Here is an 18520-nt window from a genome sequence, read left to right on the forward strand (position 1 = left end):
CGCACCACTGCACTCCAGTCTGGGTGACAAGAGTGAGACTCCACATCAAAAAAAAAAAAAAAAAAAAATTTGTTTCTAATGTTTACCAGAGTAATTAAGCTTAGCATCAAGTTTTGTATTACTTAAGTCAAATGTGACCATGTGTAAGGTTAATACAAAACCCAAAATTCATGATTTCTAAAGCGAATTATTCAGTCCACCCTTACAGGTTTTAAGGCTTACAGAGGGGTAAATTCTTAGTTCAAGTCCAGTGATTTAAACTAGAACATAATTTTGCCCACAAAATAACAAGAACCACATTTTGAAGTCACAGCACGTGGCTTGGTAGGTAGTAATTTATACCAAATAGTACTTGGTTTTTACTTTATATGCAATATGAACTAAAATGGCAGAAAGTCACAAACTAGCTTTCAGATATATAAAAACAAAATCTAACTAATTTTATATTACGCTTGTTGTTAGAGCAGTGCTCAAAATTACAGAACCTTCAAATTGTTACATTTTCACAAAATTTGCTACATATGTTGACATTAATATGTGTCAGGGAATTCATACCCAGGTAAAGGACAATTACATAGTATTCCTCTCAAATTATTGGAAAACTACAGCATAATTTCTATTGATTTGTGGAAGATCAACTTGCAAATCACTCCCACAGGTGTACCAAGTCCTCCCTCCACCTATTACTTCCAAGGCTCTGCTTTCTATTGATACGAACATGCGCCTTAGTTACTATCTGCTGGTCTAGAGGAGCAATAAAAATTGAGTAGAAAACCCACCCCAAGCGGACTAAGATAAATTTAGCAAGCATTAAATTTTATAAGCAAAACGCAGTAACACACTATTAATTCAATAAACATGTAGATTTATTTTAAGTCAGTTTGGTACATGATACAGATTGGTTTTGCAGTTTTTAATGAACTGAAATAGAAATGTCTAAATACAGCAGTATCTGCCTGTGCAACAAATATCTGTAAGGTAAAATAAGGTATCTGATAGAAGAACATCTGCAAGAACAAATCAGATGAAAAATCTGAAAAGGTTTCTATTCCCTTCTGGATTTTAAAAAAAAAAACCCAAAAATTATTAATGGCTCAAGATACTACATTGCTAAAGTTAGGGGAAAAAGTAAAAAGGCTGTGAGTTCTGTTGCAAGAGCTCATCTGTAGACCTGCAAAATCTAACTAATTTTATATTATGCTTCTTGTTGTTAGAGCAGTGCTCAAAATTACAGACCCTTCAAATTGTTACATTTTCATAAAATTTGCTACATACGTTGACATTAATGTGTGTCAGGGAATTCACACCCAGGTAAAGGACAATTACATCATCGTAGCTAATTTTTGCCACCTTGGAGGAATGGAATTCTGCCTATTTTCAAATTAATCCTATAGCACTCACTAAAAACTAACAGCCATGGCACCATAATACATTTTGTGAGGTACCTAGAATACTACTAATGGAAACAAAAAATGTGAGGTAAACCTACCTTTCCCCAAGAAACTTTGAAGCCAGAGATTTTAAACAATTAAGGCACTTGAAAACATTAGGTATATGTACAAATGTGCAAGTAAAACAAACAGCTGTACCGAGTAACAAAGAAACAGTCAATCTTCATCTTAACAACCTTTAACAGTTATCTAAATGCAGAGTTTCAGTTTATGAAATGAACCCAAGCAATCTGTCATTTCTTACTATAAAATACTCAAAATCAAGTGCGACACTCAGCCACTACTGGCTAAAGAAACTAAATAAAAACCATTAATGACCTAGAAAAGCAAAAGTCCATTTTAAACTACTTAAAGCCTCTGAACTAGTCCAATGAGTCAAAGGCAAGGGAGAAATAATTCTCTAAAACTGAAGATCCTCTAAACGAGAAAACTATAGAAGTTAAAGTATGCATGCTTATTATACTATGGGAAACCAAGAAGAAAGGAAGAGAAAGAAAAAGCACAGTCTATTTACCTAGGACAATCAGAAAAAATCTACAGTAACCTGATCAACCAAAAAATCCTTAGGTGTTTTGAAATTACATTGGTCACTTCTGTCTTAAAACTTAAAATGATTGTCTCATTTAAATAAATGATTCTAAAATAGTAAGACTGTCTCATTTAAATAGTAAATGATTCTAAAATAATGTATTTCCTTCTTGCCTCACCAAAGAAGTCACTTCTCAAGAAAGTCTGGTGGAAATCCTTTCAAGGTACAATAGTGCTAGCATACTTTTTAAAGTACCAAGGAAAGTATAATTAAATCAATTTAGCTCTATACTTTTCAACAGCCATAAGAAAAACGTTGGGAGGTTCAATATACGAAGGCTTTCAATTTTGTATAACAGCCTTTAGCTTAAGTTTCTCTGCTCTGAAATAAATTTTCAATTAAATATTAACAGTATGGTATCTAAAACAGGTTTACTTGCTCACATCAAGTTACATCTGCTGACCAATCCTTCCCTTCTTTAATGTGAAAGAACAAATCATAATAGCTAGAGCTTACCTTTCACTGTCTTCTAAGGCACTGTTCTTTATTTTCTCAATGACATAAGGTGCTTTACAAGTATGAACAATAACCTGTTATACACTAATGGTATCCTTTCATTTCTTTAAATCTGGAATGTAATTCCTTGTGTGGCATCTTATTTCTAATGTAGAAAAAATAGCTGTTATCAAGCACAAAATTTTACTCTAAGGATACCATTTGTACTACTTAATTTATAAATTTATTCCACTTTTGAAATGACAGCCAAAAATCCACCTAATTGATTCTCATTTGGCATGTTCTTCTCAATTCTGCTCACTAAATTAAAATTACTAAATTTAAACTGCCAAGAGTCATGATGTTGTCTGCACAAGACAACATTTTCCATCACATACAGAAAGTTACATTTGGCATGTTAAGGAAAAAAAAATGTATAATCCCACAGCAGCAGCTATTTAGAACAAAAGAAGACAGCCACAGGATTCATGCAGAGTATTTTAAGTATTCCTGTTGAACACAATGATTTAATTGATTTTTTTCTTCACGGATGATGCTCCCAAACATCCTATATGCATCCATGGAAATTTAAAGATCCTGGAATAGCGTCTTCCATGTGGGACATCTTGAAAGATAGTATTTTGGTTTCAGTGAGTTACACAAATGAATCACCAGTCCTTATTAATTCAACGGGTCTGTTTACAGAGTGTGGTAATTTCGTTCTTTAGATTTGCAGAATTTATAAAGAAAGAAAATTACAGCCTGCACACCCAAGACCAGGACAATTCCTCCAATGAAACTGGCTGCATCAAAGGTAGACTTTCGCACAGGCTGTGAGGTTGGAGTCACAGTGGTATTTGTTGTACCTGTTAGATAAGACAAGAGAAGCAACATTCCTAAGTTTCATGGTCCTCTATTTAATTTAAAGACTCACCTGAGCCTCTATTTTGCCATGTGTTAAATTCTATAAATTATTTCCTCCAGTCAAGTCTTTACAGCTAGAATTTATCCCTAATTGAGGAAGACAACCATATCCCATTTTTCATTCCACCGAAGGATACAAAGTGGTCAATGTTGTCGTACTACTACAAATTTAAAAACAATGGGAAAAATTCTCCTGGTATGTAAATTGTGCCCTGGGAATATATCAAACACTTCTAAAATATGCAACAATTTCTTCAGACTATGTACTTTTAGTTAATTGTGACTGTAAACATCAATAGTACTGAAAATTCACATGAATTGTGAATTTACTAGTATTAGGTCAAAAATATGGTTGCAATTTTTCATGTTACAAAAATAATCTTAATGATATGCAAATTATAATTTCAACAAGTAAAATAATTTGTTTTTAAAGGCATATCCTGCCAACAAATTTCACGTGAGAAAGTTATTATCAAGTAATAAGGAAAAAACAAAAATCTGAATTTCTTTCCAGGCAGTAAAATGTTTCAAGAGGAAACAGAAAAAGCAATTTCCCATTTAAAATAACTGTTACTTTTTTCTTAGTATAGTGGCTGTACAAGTTGGTTACTTTAAAATTAATCAAAACTGTTCTGTATTCCTTCTTGTGAAGACTGAGTGACTTCACTGAAACTGAGAAAAAGGTGGCGTAAGCATGAAGCCAAAGAAATCACAAAAAGCAGGTGGAAGATTCATTAGCATCAGTTTTTTAAAAATATGGATGGAGGAAAGGATTCCTAACCTGTGTACCTACAGTATCCTGTGGCATAATCTAAATATGACTTAAATTAGATTATGTCAAATCATCATTTAATAACAAGCTAATATTCACATTACTGAGCAATGTTAAGAAATGGTTAAGTAAGTGAGGTGCACATCTGGTAGTGATTCAGACTTTTTAGACCTTTCTCAGTGAAAAGGACGGATATATTATCTTCCCTCAAATCGCCATGCTCTCTCATACAGCACATAACCAATCCGATTTTACATACAAGTTGTACTGCAATGTTTGGAAAAACATTATTACTTAATTCTAAAGTGTCACGTCAAATATGATTACAGTTAAAAATGAGAAGAGGAATCTCAGCAAAGCTATCATTATTGTGTTAACAAAACACTACCTTGATCCTCCCTAAATGTAAGAGCAGTTCCATAACCATTAATGAAGAAACCTGGAAAATGATGGTAGAAATTGTAAAGGGCAACATCATACACACATCCTACATCACTGTTAATCTAAAAAGCCTCAATTACCTGATGTAGTAACTGTCTTGGAAGTTGTAGAAGGGGAGGGCTGAACTGTGGGTTTAGCTGGAATGAAAACAAAATGTCTTTTTAAGAAACCTTAAATTTCTAGCTTCCCAGTTATCTAATAGCTTCAAAAAATAATGCTGCCAACCTCAACATGCTTTCAATTTTTTGAGACCAAAAGCCAAATTTCAGTTAATGGTTCACTAATATAACTATGCAGCCAAGAATACTAGGATTTAAGTGTATTTTAAAACATTAAGCAATCATAAAATTGTTAATATCTATGTATGTATCTTGTATAAAATCTACGTATACATCTGGATAAAATTTGCCAAAACGTTTTTATCTTGCTCACAGCCAAGGCCAAGAATATATTTAGGGGAGGAAACTATCGGTTCTTCATAATCTTTCTCCTAAGACAAAAACTATTGAAGTCGTAAGTTCTCTCTTACAAGGGTACTGAGATTTGCCTATCTTCTTCACTTCAGAGGTTGGCAAACTTTTCTTAAACAGGTTGAAAGCAAATATTTTACTCTTTGGGCACTGTGTAACGCAAAAGCAGCCAAAGTCACTCTGCATATGAATGGGCATGGTATGTTCCCAATGAAGCTTTATAACAGGGGCCCTGGGCCTGCAGTTCCCCAACGTAAGATTCTAAGAGCCCAAGTGTAAGCTCTAATCCACCACGTAGCATGGGGACAAAATACTACTTGAGTTGCCATTACTTTTATTGGCAAGAAATGCAATTACTTTCGCACCAACCTAAGAGTTGATGATACCGCTAAAGAAACGCACATTCTGAGAAGGATCAGTTTGAATGTAAAATCATTTTAGGGACTAAAGCACTCTTTTTCTTTTTTTGAGACGGAGTCTTGCTCTGTCACCCAGGCTGGAGTCTAATGGCGCATTCTTGGCTCACTGCAACCTCCGCCTCCCGGGTTCAAACAATTCTCCTCCCTCAGACTCCTGTGTAGCTGGGATTACAGGCACGTGCCACCACACCCGGCTAATTTTTTATTTTTAAGAGAGACGGGGTTTCACCACATTGAGGATGCTGGTCTTGAACTCTGACCTCAGGTGATCCGCCCGCCTCAGCCTCCCAAAGTGCTGGGATTACAGGCGTGAGCCACCGCACCCAGCCTAAAGCACTCTTAAGAAGGGAACACTGAACAATGTGTATTACAAGTTGTCATCTGTAAGAGTTTTCATATATGTGGTTATAGTTTATACAAATTAACATTTTTCCTAGCATCCAAAGCGCTACTAAATAATTAGTATATAATTTTTTTTTTTTTTTTTTTTTTTGAGACAGTCTCTCACTCTGTTGCCCAGGCTGGAGTGCAATGGTGCGATCTCGGCTCACCGCAACCTCTGCTTCCTGGGTTCAAGTGATTCTCCTGCCTCAGCCTCCCAAGTAGCTGGGATTACAGGCATCCGCCACTGCTCCCAACTAACTTTTGTAATTTTAGTAGAGACAGGGTTTCACCATGTTGCCCAAGCTGGTTTCGAACTCCTGAACTCAAGTGATCTGCCCGCCTTGGCCTTCCAAAGTGCTGGGATAACAGGCATGACTCACTGTGTCCAGCCAGTATATTACCTATTAAATTTCTACTAGTAGTATCAATACTAATAGAAGTCTGACCAAGGCTTTCAGAAAGGAAGGATGTGAATATAGTTTATACAAATTAACATTTTTTCTAACATCCAAATGGCTACAAAATAAATTCAAAGTTTGCTGGAGCGTTTGAGAAAGGTTTCATTAAGAGGTGGTCCTAAGGGTAGGGTTCAAATTTTTGGAACGTGCACTATAGGAGTCACTAGCTAAGAGAGCTTCTTTTGTCTTAGGAAATAATTAGGTAAGTCAGGCTTCAGAGTGCAAGGGCTTCAATATGAGGATCTGCTTATGCTGGTGGGCAGCTAGGGATGCTTTGGGGAAAGATGAAGATTAATCTGAGATTTATATTTTTATAAAAATGTAAAGTGCTACGCAAACATTCATTTTTGTACTGTTTCAGAAAAAAGGATTTGAGGGCTAAAGAGAATCTGGAAAACAAATGTTACTTCTGTTTAAAGTACATAACTGAATAGACTTCAAAGTGATATGCTTAACCCACAAAAGACAGGGAAAGGGTGCCAAATACCTATTGATGAAGCACAGAAATGAGGTAATCTTTTCACTGTATTAGACTTTCAATCAAAATAAAAACCTCAATAGGAATCAGCATCCTCCCAAATTCTACTAATATAAAAGAGGAAGTTCTGTGCTTTAACAGTAAATATACACTGAAAGAGCAGGGCTTGACGGTTTTCAGATATTGCTAAATATCTGAATACTGCTAAAAGTAGATCTTTAAAGACGAGGACTCTCGTAACAGGCAGACTACCCATGTCCCAAAGTTGACAGAATCCTAGGAAACTAAAGTATTCTAATTTTTACATGACAATGAGCAAACAGAGGGCTTAAGACTCCTTTTATTAGTATTGATACTACTTAGAAGCTAATAGGTGATATACAAATAATACTGATGGATATGTTCAGACCTATTTGCTTTCTTTTCCCTCTTACTTCAAGCATTGTTGTACATGCTTTCATCCATTCTGCTGTTGATTAAACAGTTCTCTCATCTCTCCACGCTGGGAAAATCTTAGGGGAAAATATTTGACCTTATCTCTGATAAGACTGGTCCTTACACAGAATTCCTAGATTAGAGGCTGTGATTACGTTAAAGCTCATTATTCCTATCAAGGTTTTTACTGCTTCTACGTAACAACAAAAAATAACTTTACAAGTTAAATACATCAAATTCTGTTCAATCTCAAAACACTAATACTAATTGTTTGACAATGTTAGGAAAAAAAATTCTGCAAATTTGCAATTTGATTCTCACTACCCAGCCTCAGAACAAGGTAAAAACTAGTTCTTTTTTATAAGTAGGCAAAATATTTTATTTTCAATTTTGAAAAAAATATTACATTGACAGTATTTTCAAAATAAAACCACCACTTAGGGAATATACCTCTGTTGACCTACTGTTTCTTTTACCAAAAAAAAAAAAAAATCATTAGGAAAGGTAACAAAAAATATCTTAAGTTATAAAAGCTGCTATTAGTGGTAAGAAAATCTAGAAAATGCCATAAAAATACTGAATTAGTCCCATCCGAGTAAAAGGTTACTTCCTGCCATTTTTCTAGGCACGTACACAACAAAAGCTACAATTGTACTACAATTGCTTAATACAGTTTATCTTCCACTTCGTATAAACATTTTCCACTCTATCTGACATATTTTGGCTATTCTATTATTTGTACTGAAGGAGGGCCATTATAATTAACCTCATTATACACCCTTGTATATAAATTAGATTCTCTTTGCATTGTTTAACTGCCCCTTCATTTCTCACTTGCTCTCTTTGGCAGAAGGTACACATGCCAGGAAAAGCAACCGCCTAAAGGTTTGTTCTTCAACTAGTGTCAATTGATGCATTTTCTGCAGATAAGCCCTTGCCACTTTCCACCTTTACAGCACCAAAGAGAGCTATAGCACAAAAGACTCATGGCAATTCACAGGAGGACCCAGGGTGGAGAAAGCTGCAGAGAACTACATCAAGAGTGAACCCAGTTCTGAAGAAATGAACAACAGTTCTGAAGAAATTGTTCCCCCACTCTCTGCACCCCATTTTCTTTTCATAACCAACCTTCTGAAAATTACTTTTCTCCAAACACCTCTGGTTTCAGCAACCTTCAACATCCTACTTAGTCAATGTCTTCTAATGAGTGTTAAACATTTACAAGCACACCACCATATAATCATCAGCTCAAAGTTTTGTATCATTTGCAGACTTCCATGGCATGACTATTTCCACGGTAACCAGTTTCAAGTTACCCACATGGTATCACTGAACACGCTGGTAAGAGCTACTCATAACTGGCTAGCAAAAGTCTGTCCAAGCCAGCTCCACACGCCGCCGCCCAAGTGTTTCAAGATTGAGTTCTTGTCCTTGTTATAGCACTTGACTACTTTTTCCTTTGAAAAACGACACCCACAACCACATACGGTTAGTTGCTTGCACATACTTCTCTGGGCTTTTTAACTACCCTACCCATCCCTATTTCCTCCCCTGTCCTCTTCCTAGCCCTTAGACATTACTGTTTCCTAGAGTCGGGTCCTCAAGCCCCATCCCTTCTTTCTATATGCTCCTCCAGTGCCTATACTACTATCTATGCCAATTTATATTTTTAACCAAGAGCTCTTGCCTGACTTGCAGTTTCCTAAATACTGAACAGATCCCACTTAAACGGATTCTAGGCATCTTAAACTAAAATCCCAAATGACAGCCCCAACCATCAATGACTGCTCTTCCTCTTTCTTGCTTACTTTGGTGAAAATTCCTCCCCTTCTCCCTATCACTCTACCTCTCCTCCTCTCAGTCATTAAGTCCTACCCCTTCTACTTTCTAAACCTATTTGCAAACATCTGCACCCCACCTCTATCCTCTAGAATTACTGTAACTGGCTATCTAATCTCCTGAGTTCCTTCTGGCATCGTTCCAACCTAGTCTCCACAATGCCAAAATAAGTTCTCTTATTAAAATGCAAGTCTGACCATATGACCTACATACTTTAAAACCTTTCAGAATAACATCCAAGTCTACCATCAAGGCATACAAAGGTGCTTCCCCATTCTGCTCTTGCCCTGGTGACAGACCAACTTAACTCCTTCTCACCTTGCACAGGATGGGACACTCTGTGACCTCACTGTACTACTTCACATCTCCTCCACATGTGCTGACCTGCAGCTCCACCTGGGAGGCTCTCTCCAAGTTTTACCAGTGCCGTTTCACTACCAAGCTATCACCACATCTGCATCCCACCCAATACACATACCTACCTACAAATTTCCCAACCTGCTGTGCTGAGATCTTTCACTGTTCCTACAGTAGACAAAATGCTGGCTTATCCCTACCATCTACCCTAGTACTTGTCTTGGAATAGATGCATTTAATATTGGTAAAATGTTAAGTATTTAATATTTACTTTTCCTATCAAGTTAGTAAATTTTAAGGAGTTCTTATCCATGCTGTTGAGGGCATGATAAAAACTTTCTAGGTTGACAGGAATGAAAATAATAAATCTTTCGGGAAAGTCTTAAAATAATCATACCCTCTGACCTAGAAATTCTGTTGACTCAATCCTATCAGAGATAAATACAAATGCAATTCCATATAAGATGTTCACTGCATGGAGAGTGAGAGACGTCCTAACTCTCCAATCAAGAGCAGGATGGGTTAAGTGTATACCATAATGTTTACATTAAGAGAGAAAATACAGGCTGGGCACGGTGGCTCACACCTGTAATCCCAGCTCTTTGGGAGTCTGAGGTGGGCGGATCACTTGAAGTTAGGATTTCAAAACCAGCCTGGCCAGCGTGGTGAAACCGTGTCTCTACTAAAAATACAAAAATCAGTTGGGCATGATGGCAGGTGCCTGTAATCCCCGTGACTCAGGAGTCTGAAGCAGGAGAATCACTTGAACTTAAGAGGTGAAGGTTGCAGTGAGCCAAGATTGCACCACTGCACTCCAGCCTGGGCAACAGAGCAAGACTTCGCCTCCAATAAAAAAAGAAAAAAGAAAAAAAAAAAAAAGAAATACAAAGATGCATGAGCATTATCGTACAATTTCACAAAAAGTGTATTTAGTTAGATACACATAAAAAAAAAAGATACACATATAAAAAAGACTAGAAGAAATTAATCACTGAAAACATTTTGGGGTGCTCTGGATGATAATAATTATAATTTGCTTTAAGCTTCTGTATTTCCCAAGATTTCCACTAAATCTATAAAAAGTACTTTATAGACTCAATGTACACAGCCTCAGCAAATCTGCTCATACTCACCGAATATAAAACACTGGAGCTATGTGTCACTGTCACAAAAGGTAGAGATTAACATTAACTGCTGTGGTCTAAGACTTTAAGTTTTTACTCATCTTTAAAATTATACTAACAACTTTTACATAATTATTTAAAATTAATCCATCAAGAGCTTAAAAATACTGAAGGAAAAGGAAGAAAATGGTCATCTTGAATTACCTGTAAAATTGGCTGTTGGCACCAGAGTGGCTGTGGGCACTACTAAAAAAAGAAAAAAGAAAAACCATATACCTCAAAGCTATTTAAAATATCACAATCTGTAACACTACTTCCTGACCTGCAATCATTTGAGTACCACTTTTTACAATTTTTACAACACTTAAGTACTACCTGTGGAAGAGACTGACAGTTGCCCCCAAATACCAGTCTCCTCTTCTTTAGAAATAGAATCACCAATTTTTATCAACACCTCCCTTCCTCCTGAAAAGACATTTCCTAGTCTTCAGTGTATCTAGGTCATCATGCGTAACCTCTAGGAAACATCCTTAAAGTAAGATACAAGCCTCTTTCATTCCCTTCTTCATCCTGCTGGCAGGAAAAAAATCAATGTGATGGCTGGAACATAAGCACCCACCTTGGACAGTAGGGTCAAAGCCATTTTTAAGAAGTGAAAGAGTGAAAACCTAAAGAAGCCTCAGTCCCTAATGGTTGCAGAGCTGAACTGAACTCTACTCCAGACTTCCTTTACATGAGAGAAAAGTAAATCAGTCCATTGCTTAAACCATTGTAATTTGGGGGTTTATGTCCTTCATAGCTGAAACTATTTCTAACTGGTATAATTAGAACTCATTCTAACTGGTACATCATCAAATAAGCAGCATTATAAATTCAGTTTTCCTTTAAATCAGTGTTTTCAAAAACGTTCTAATACTAACAAAATCTTCATCACTTAATCTTGTCTCTAAGCAGTATCACAAAACCACAGGTCTGACAGTTATTAGTTTATCTCACACATTTTAAAATAAATAACTATTAAAAATGTTTGGGCCAGGTCTGGTGGCTCAAGCATGTAATTCCACCACTCTGAGAAGCTAACGTGGGAAGACTGCTTGAGCCCAGGAGTTCAAGATCAGCCTGGGCAACATAGTGAGACACCATCTCTACAAAAACTTTTTAAGTTAGCCAGTTATGGTGGCATGCACCCGTAATCCCAGCTTCTGGGGAGGTTGAGGCAGGAGGATTGCTTCAGCCCAGGAATACGAAGTGGCAATGAGTTATGATTGCACCACTGCACTCCAACCCGGGCAACAAAGAGACTGTCTCAAAAAAAGTTTGTTCTTGTACCACCAAACTATATTATGCACCCCGTGTAAAGTTAAACTGATCTAATACTAATGAAATCTTCAGTTACCAAATCCACAATGGGATGGGGCAACCCCTACCAAAATTAAACAGTCAACAGTAGTCTTCCGAGGTTAGACACACTCCACAGAAATCTTTTTCTATTAAATTATTACCTATGCATCAAATTAGGAACATGCCTTTCCCACTGATTTACAATCTCATTAGAAAAATCGGCAGCTTGCCGGGCGCGGTGGCTCAAGCCTGTAATCCCAGCACTTTGGGAGGCCGAGACGGGCGGATCACGAGGTCAGGAGATCAAGACCATCCTGGCTAACATGGTGAAACCCCGTCTCTACTAAAAAATACAAAAAACTAGCCGGGCGGGGTGGCAGGCGCCTGTAGTCCCAGCTTACTCGGGAGGCTGAGGCAGGAGAATGGCGTAAACCCGGGAGGCGGAGCTTGCAGTGAGCTGAGATCCGGCCACTACACTCCAGCCTGGGCGACAGAGGGAGACTCCGTCTCAAAAAAAAAAAAAAAAAAAAAAAAAGAAAAATCGGCAGCTTCAAGTAGAATTTTAACATTTTGCTGGACGAATAGTAAAGGTTAAAGAGCAATCAAGTTACCCAGATTAAAATACAGAAAACTGATGGGTATAGAAAAGCTCATTTAACCATAGCACCAACTATGTTGCAGACTAAATGTAACAATCAACAATCCCCAGTATCATAACACAAAAAGTGCCAGAATGAGGTTTTCCAGACCTCCAAGATACATAGGGTCTAAACTGTGATGAATTCCTAGAAAAGCTTAAAAAAAAAAAAAAGTGTGGGGGCAGAAAATGCATCTACACTTACAGCATCCACACTGTAGCTAAATCACGCTTCAAATAGCATCCTTTAATCAATCAACATGAATATGTTATTCATATTCCAATTCTAACAAGATGAGAATTATGGCAATGCTTCAAACAAAGCACTGAAACAAGGTTTTCTGAGGCCACGATCTTCCTCACCTCTCTGTGGTCAGCTTCCAAGCAGCCAATATGAATACTCACCAGAACAGAAGTCTGTCGTGTTTCCCACTTGACAATCACTAACTGTTGAGTTATGTGAACAATAGCTCTCATCTGATGGGGGGGAGGGGAGGTGGAAAAAAGAGACAAACAGCATCAACCACCCATTTGTATTATCTTTGACTTTGCTACTAAGCTCTAGGAAATCAAACCCAAACACTTTAGAAGTTGGGGGGGGGGGGCGAAACAACAACCAACTTTAGAGGTGTTTTGACCCAAAGTTAAACTCACAGATAAAATCCTGTCATTCTCCTTTTCCCATTAACTTAGAGATTACACAGGATCCCTCTTTTATCCATTAAAAATCCACATTAATATACGGAACAAATAAATCTGCAACACTTAGATCTCAGAATTGTGGAAAGACGACTGTACAATCAAGAAAGGCAACCATCATCTAAAAAGAGGGCAGGTGGCTCATCCCTATAATCTCAGCACTTTGGGAGGCCAAGGCGGGAGGATCACCTGAGATCAGGAGTTCAAGACCAGCCTGACCAGTATTGGGAGACCTTGTCTCTACTAAGAATACAGAACTCCTATTAAAAAAAAAAAAAAAAAAGGGCAGAAACAGTAAGTTGAAGTGGTCAGGGTTTTTATTAAGAGGTTTAGTAAACAGAAGAGGCACCCCATAACACTGTAGAAACTCTATTCCAGATCTCACTGCTTTAGTCTTCTATACTTTCTAAAATAACTTTCCTGGATAGGTAGACTTGGAGCAAGAGTTAAGGGGAGAACCTTTCCCAACAAATCTTAAAGTAGAGCATTCCATCTCCAAAATTCACCAACTCTTGCATACTCTCACATAAAGTTGAAGAGAACACCCTTAAATCCCATTCTATGACCTAAAAAGGAGACACTTCTATAATTAAAAAGTTAATTTAGCCCAATTTAGTTCATACCTTAAAGAGCCTTTTGAAATTTATGTAGTGATATAATTTCTAGAACTATTAAAATTTTTACCAAATAAAAAAACTTATGTAGCTTTGGTTTTTCTACTTAAAAACAAACAAAAAACCACCAAAACAACTAGATTGGTTTACTGATAAGAAAGTACAACCACTTTACATTAAAAAAAACAGAATTAAAATACTTTATGCAGTAATCTCATGGTTCTACTAAGAACCTTACTGAATTTCAATGTACTTCCTGCTAGTTCTCCACCTCTTGTATTAACAAAAGCACAGAAGACTCAACTCTCCCCCACTCATTCTTCTCTATACCTAAGCATCCAACAGTTTCAACAGGTCTCTTCGTATTTCACGTTGCAGGACATCTGTAGATCAATGTCTCAAACAGTTTTCAGCATAATCTTCATTCACAGTTAATTTCAGTTTATTAAAGTACTCTTCTTAATCCTTAAAACAGCCTTTTAAAAAAGCCAGGTGAGGAAGCACGCACCTGTAGTCTTGGCTACTAGGGAGGCCAAGCTACGAGGATTGCTTGAGCCTAGGATTTCAAGACCAACCTGGGCAACACAGGAGACTCCATCTCATAAAAAAACAAAAGTACTGAGCTTTAGTTATCAAGTATTCAGGAATCTAAAGGGGGGATGGGAGACAAAAAGAGATTTTCAGGAGGAGTGCTAGGCAACTGGCACTTTAAAGGAGTACTGGATTTGCAAAATAAATAGTGCACAATATCCTAAGTGTCCTACATAACTTCCAAGTGTTCAAGAGTTAATTGTATTTTAAAATGTTATAACAAAACAGTTCTGCATCCCCAAAGTTTCTTACCTTTACATTCTATCCAAAAGCAGGTAGTATTAACAGTGCTAGCATTAAAACAGGAAACGCAGCTGTTTCGACCTTCACAGGTTTCTGGGGAGTTGGGGGAAGAGATGCATGAAATCAATGATTTTATTGGTATCTTATCTGAATCTGTATTACTTATCTTTTTAAACAGTATTACATACAGCATCAAAATTACTAATTCAAAGAAACGATAAAACTTTATAAACTGGTTTACTAAGAAATTCCAATCATTACAAAGCTGTAAGTAAACGCATTAGAAAACCAAACAAGCTAGTGGTCACTCTTAGTATAGTGCCTGATGGTATCTATCTAACCAATCCTTTTTCACAGGACAACTAGTTGAAAGACAAACACAGCCATTAAGGATTTAGGCATTTCAAAGCATCCTTAATACATAAAAATATTGAGAAAAAGGCTTTGCTGTAAGACCAACACTACATATGAGAAAACCACTACCCTCAAACATCAGATAAAACCCTGAGATTTTTAATAGTAACAGTAGTAGTTTAACAGGTTCAACCCAAGCCCTGATGATGCCCGTTCTGCTGCAAAAAAAGATCATTTCCCAGGGATTCTCGATTCATAAATGATCCACTCTTGACAGGATCCTCTACAACTGGAGACAACATCTACAAGGCCATATTCACGTGCATATAATTCAAGTTAACAAGGTATCTGTCAATAGTTCATCCTAGGCCAAACAGTCCAGAAACAAGTACTCATCACTATAATTCAATTTCTGGAGAAGAACGGACTATAAAATTGGGCTCTATTTTCCAGTGAGTAAAAGCAGCAAAATGAAAAGAAAAAAGAATTGGGCTCTATTCATTTTCCTAGAAACTAGATGCCTCCAAACATTTTCATTTGCTTTGCTCCTGCCTAAAAAATAGTTCTGCAGAGGCACTGCTTTCAATACTTCACCATTAGTACTTATGAAAGACTGGGACATGTACGGTTGGAGGGGGGAGGGTTCATAAAGTAGAAATAAATTTTAAGTTTGTCTACATAAAACATGCTGTTTAAAAACCTTTGTGCTTGATGATGGGTGTAGCGGAGTGAAATGTCTCAAATGTTCTTTACAATGAACTAAACTTCTACCTTTCACACCACACCACACCCACTTATGATTTCCAGAAAATACGTACCTCCTTTGCACGCACTTCAATTACACAAAAGCAATTAATTTGATACTTCCAACCTTCTCTTACACACACACTACAATTCTGAAAGGAAACTGCTAAATTAAGTCGGAGACAAACATATTCTGCTTTATCATCTTAAAAATAGTGCGGTTAGAATTCCCAGTATTATAATGCAATTTACTTCCCTCGTTTTGAAATGTTACCATTACATCTTCCTGAAACTAACAAAACATTAAGTTTACTATGTACTTTATCAAACTTTTATAAAAATACTAAAACTAGAGGAGAATTTGTAGACTATGAATGCCGTGATAAAAATCATTACACTTCGGCATTCTTCGGCCGAAAAACCAATGTTAACTACATAAACATTACTTAACTAATGTTAACTAGAATAACCAATCATACGAGACTGCAGGTTTTAAACCTCTGGTGTTTCTCCTGCTTAATACCTCAAACTTATCTTTCTTCTCTCTTTTGCGTTGTCACGGTATGTGCTAATTTCTGCTTTAAAATGTATGTACATCTTAACCAGCCCTATTCGACTGTACATAACAAAAGACATGCTCCTGATCAGGTTTTAGAAAACCCACAGACCTGGGCACAAATCCCAATTCCACAACCTACTAATACGCTGTCTGAGCACAAGACATAGTGAAGACAATTTTTAAAACAATTGAAAAAACGATAAACATACACTGTCAGGAGAGTTTACTCATCTCTATCTCTGTCTTTGCACCTACCTCCTACGTTTCACTATCTACCTTCCAGTTTAGCCTTAGGATATGTACGCAAAACACCCGGTACATACATGGGTACTTTTCTTCCTTTTCGCATACCATGAAGTGTGAAGTTTTCACTAACTACGTGCTCAAACCTTAGTTACATTCTATTCCTATCTGCAGAATCAATGTAATTAAATCTCAAGCGACTTTCTCAGATTCAAGTTTGAGACACCAACGAGCATTACCGTCTTTAAGTTTCTCTTTCCCGGACTTCCGGAGAAGGCTACCTCCGGAGAGAGGCGACCGGCCGCAGTGAGAGGCAGCTCGGTCCCACCGCCAACCGACGCCCGGCCCCATCCTCAACCCCACCGCTGCCCCCGCGAAAAAAAGCCACGTCCTCACTTCCGACCCCAAGTGAGGCTAAGGATTACGAAGCACTTTTAAAAGGCACCTCGACTTGCAACACTTCGAGGTGGGCCCCAGCCCCGCACCCACGGGGAACCGCGCGTCCCCTGCCCCCCAGCGCGCTCCCCACCCGGCTCGGCCGCGAGTGGACTCCAAGCGGGCCGCCATGTTGCCGGAGACGCCACCGCACCCCAAGCGCGGCCGGCCCGCCCGACCCTGGCCCGAGCCCGGGCCCGGGCCCCGACCGCAAGGCGGGCAGGCAGTGCGGCTCGGCGGGGCAGGCGAGCGCGGGAAGCCCATAGGGCCCGGGCCCGCGCCCACCTGGTGCCGGAGTGGTGACCAGCGGGAGGGACGTCACCGGCGCCGAGGTTATGTTGGAGGGCGCTAAAGTCGTCACGTTCAGGTGCGAGCTTGTGTTCTTGTCCGCAGACAGCACGCAGAGCACGGCCAGGCAGGTGGCGGCCCAAAGCAGCGAGCCGGAGAGCCGCGACATCGTGTCCTCAGCGCTGACGTCCGGGCGAAAGCTGCGGCGCGCAAAGCTCGGTCAACTCCTCAGCCTCCTGCGGCGCCGCCTCCGAGACTATGTTTCCCCGCGGGAGCGCGCTGGGGTCACGTGAGGGGCCCCCGTTTTCAGTGTGCGGGGGCGAAGCGGAGGGAGGTGGGGCTCGGGCGATACCAACGGGAATTCTACGGGGGGAACCAGGGGAGTTGGGAGGAAACCGAAGGAACCTGGCCCTCAAAGAGACTGTGCCACAGCCAAGAAAACTAGGGAACCCTGCAAATCATTCTTCTTGCCCTCCGATTACCACTCACGACGCAGCTGGACTTGTCTCATACCTGCGATAGGGACGGCCCTCACCCTGACGTGCATGGAACAGCCGACATGACGTGGCCTACGGCGTCCACCTGACCGCCCCGTCAGGCCGTAATTCCGCGGCCCCACGTGACCTCCAGGGCCGCGCCTTCCGGACGCAACTTCGCTGGGGCGGAAGTTGGTTTTGTGCGGCTCGCAAGAACGAAGTTTGTGCTGTGCTGCCGGATCCCCAGAGTGTTTCCTTGTATTCTCGGCAGGACCCCTTCCTTTTTTCTTGAAGATTGATTTTGCTGGAAGTTATCCTATGATGGGACTCCCTAGGAGAATGGAGGCACCACGTGGTTAAGGAGTTTGTGCTTTGCGGCCCACGTATGGTGGGCGGCTGAGGCGCCGCCCGGGTCAGAGCCGCAGAGCGTCTACTCTGTCACTTTCCCAGCCTGACTTTTCCGAATTGCTATTTCAGGCGGCGGTTGCAGCAGCCGGTCTGTGTCAACTCCACCACTGTAGTCAGAGAATCAAAAGCGGTCTGAGTTGGAGGCCATTGGGGCGGCTGCCACCCCCACATTACCAGTGAGGAAATTGAGACTTAGAAAAGTGACCTGACCTGGATACGGGATTGCCTGGCATCACAGCTGGATTCTTAAGTGCCTGTTAGTGTTCAGGCATTGCTAAGACTTTTATTTAGTAAGGGTGAGCGCCATCTACT

The 18520-nt window shown here is 39.3% G+C and overlaps 1 protein-coding gene across 6 annotated transcripts; it reads right to left on the reverse strand.

Moving 5' to 3' along the window:
- Positions 1–844: 844 nt before the first annotated feature.
- Positions 845–17927, reverse strand: CD164 (CD164 molecule). Of its 6 annotated transcripts, none has more exons than XM_033234837.1 (7): positions 17322–17927; positions 14711–14794; positions 12960–13031; positions 10781–10819; positions 10586–10614; positions 4693–4749; positions 845–3341 (listed from the first exon to the last, which is right to left on the reverse strand). In XM_033234837.1, exons 1-7 carry the CDS (start codon positions 17491–17493, stop codon positions 3321–3323), a joined length of 474 nt encoding a protein of 157 aa, XP_033090728.1. In that variant the 5' UTR covers positions 17494–17927; the 3' UTR covers positions 845–3320. The 6 variants fall into 6 exon arrangements, with proteins under 6 accessions (XP_033090728.1, XP_033090727.1, XP_033090725.1 ...); XM_033234836.1 differs by having other exon boundaries at positions 10781–10822; positions 17322–17885; XM_033234834.1 differs by lacking the exon at positions 10586–10614.
- Positions 17928–18520: the final 593 nt, after the last annotated feature.

Source organism: Trachypithecus francoisi, unplaced genomic scaffold (assembly GCF_009764315.1).
Source record: "Trachypithecus francoisi isolate TF-2019V2 unplaced genomic scaffold, Tfra_2.0 Lachesis_group15, whole genome shotgun sequence".
NCBI classification, from domain to species: domain Eukaryota; kingdom Metazoa; phylum Chordata; class Mammalia; order Primates; family Cercopithecidae; genus Trachypithecus; species Trachypithecus francoisi.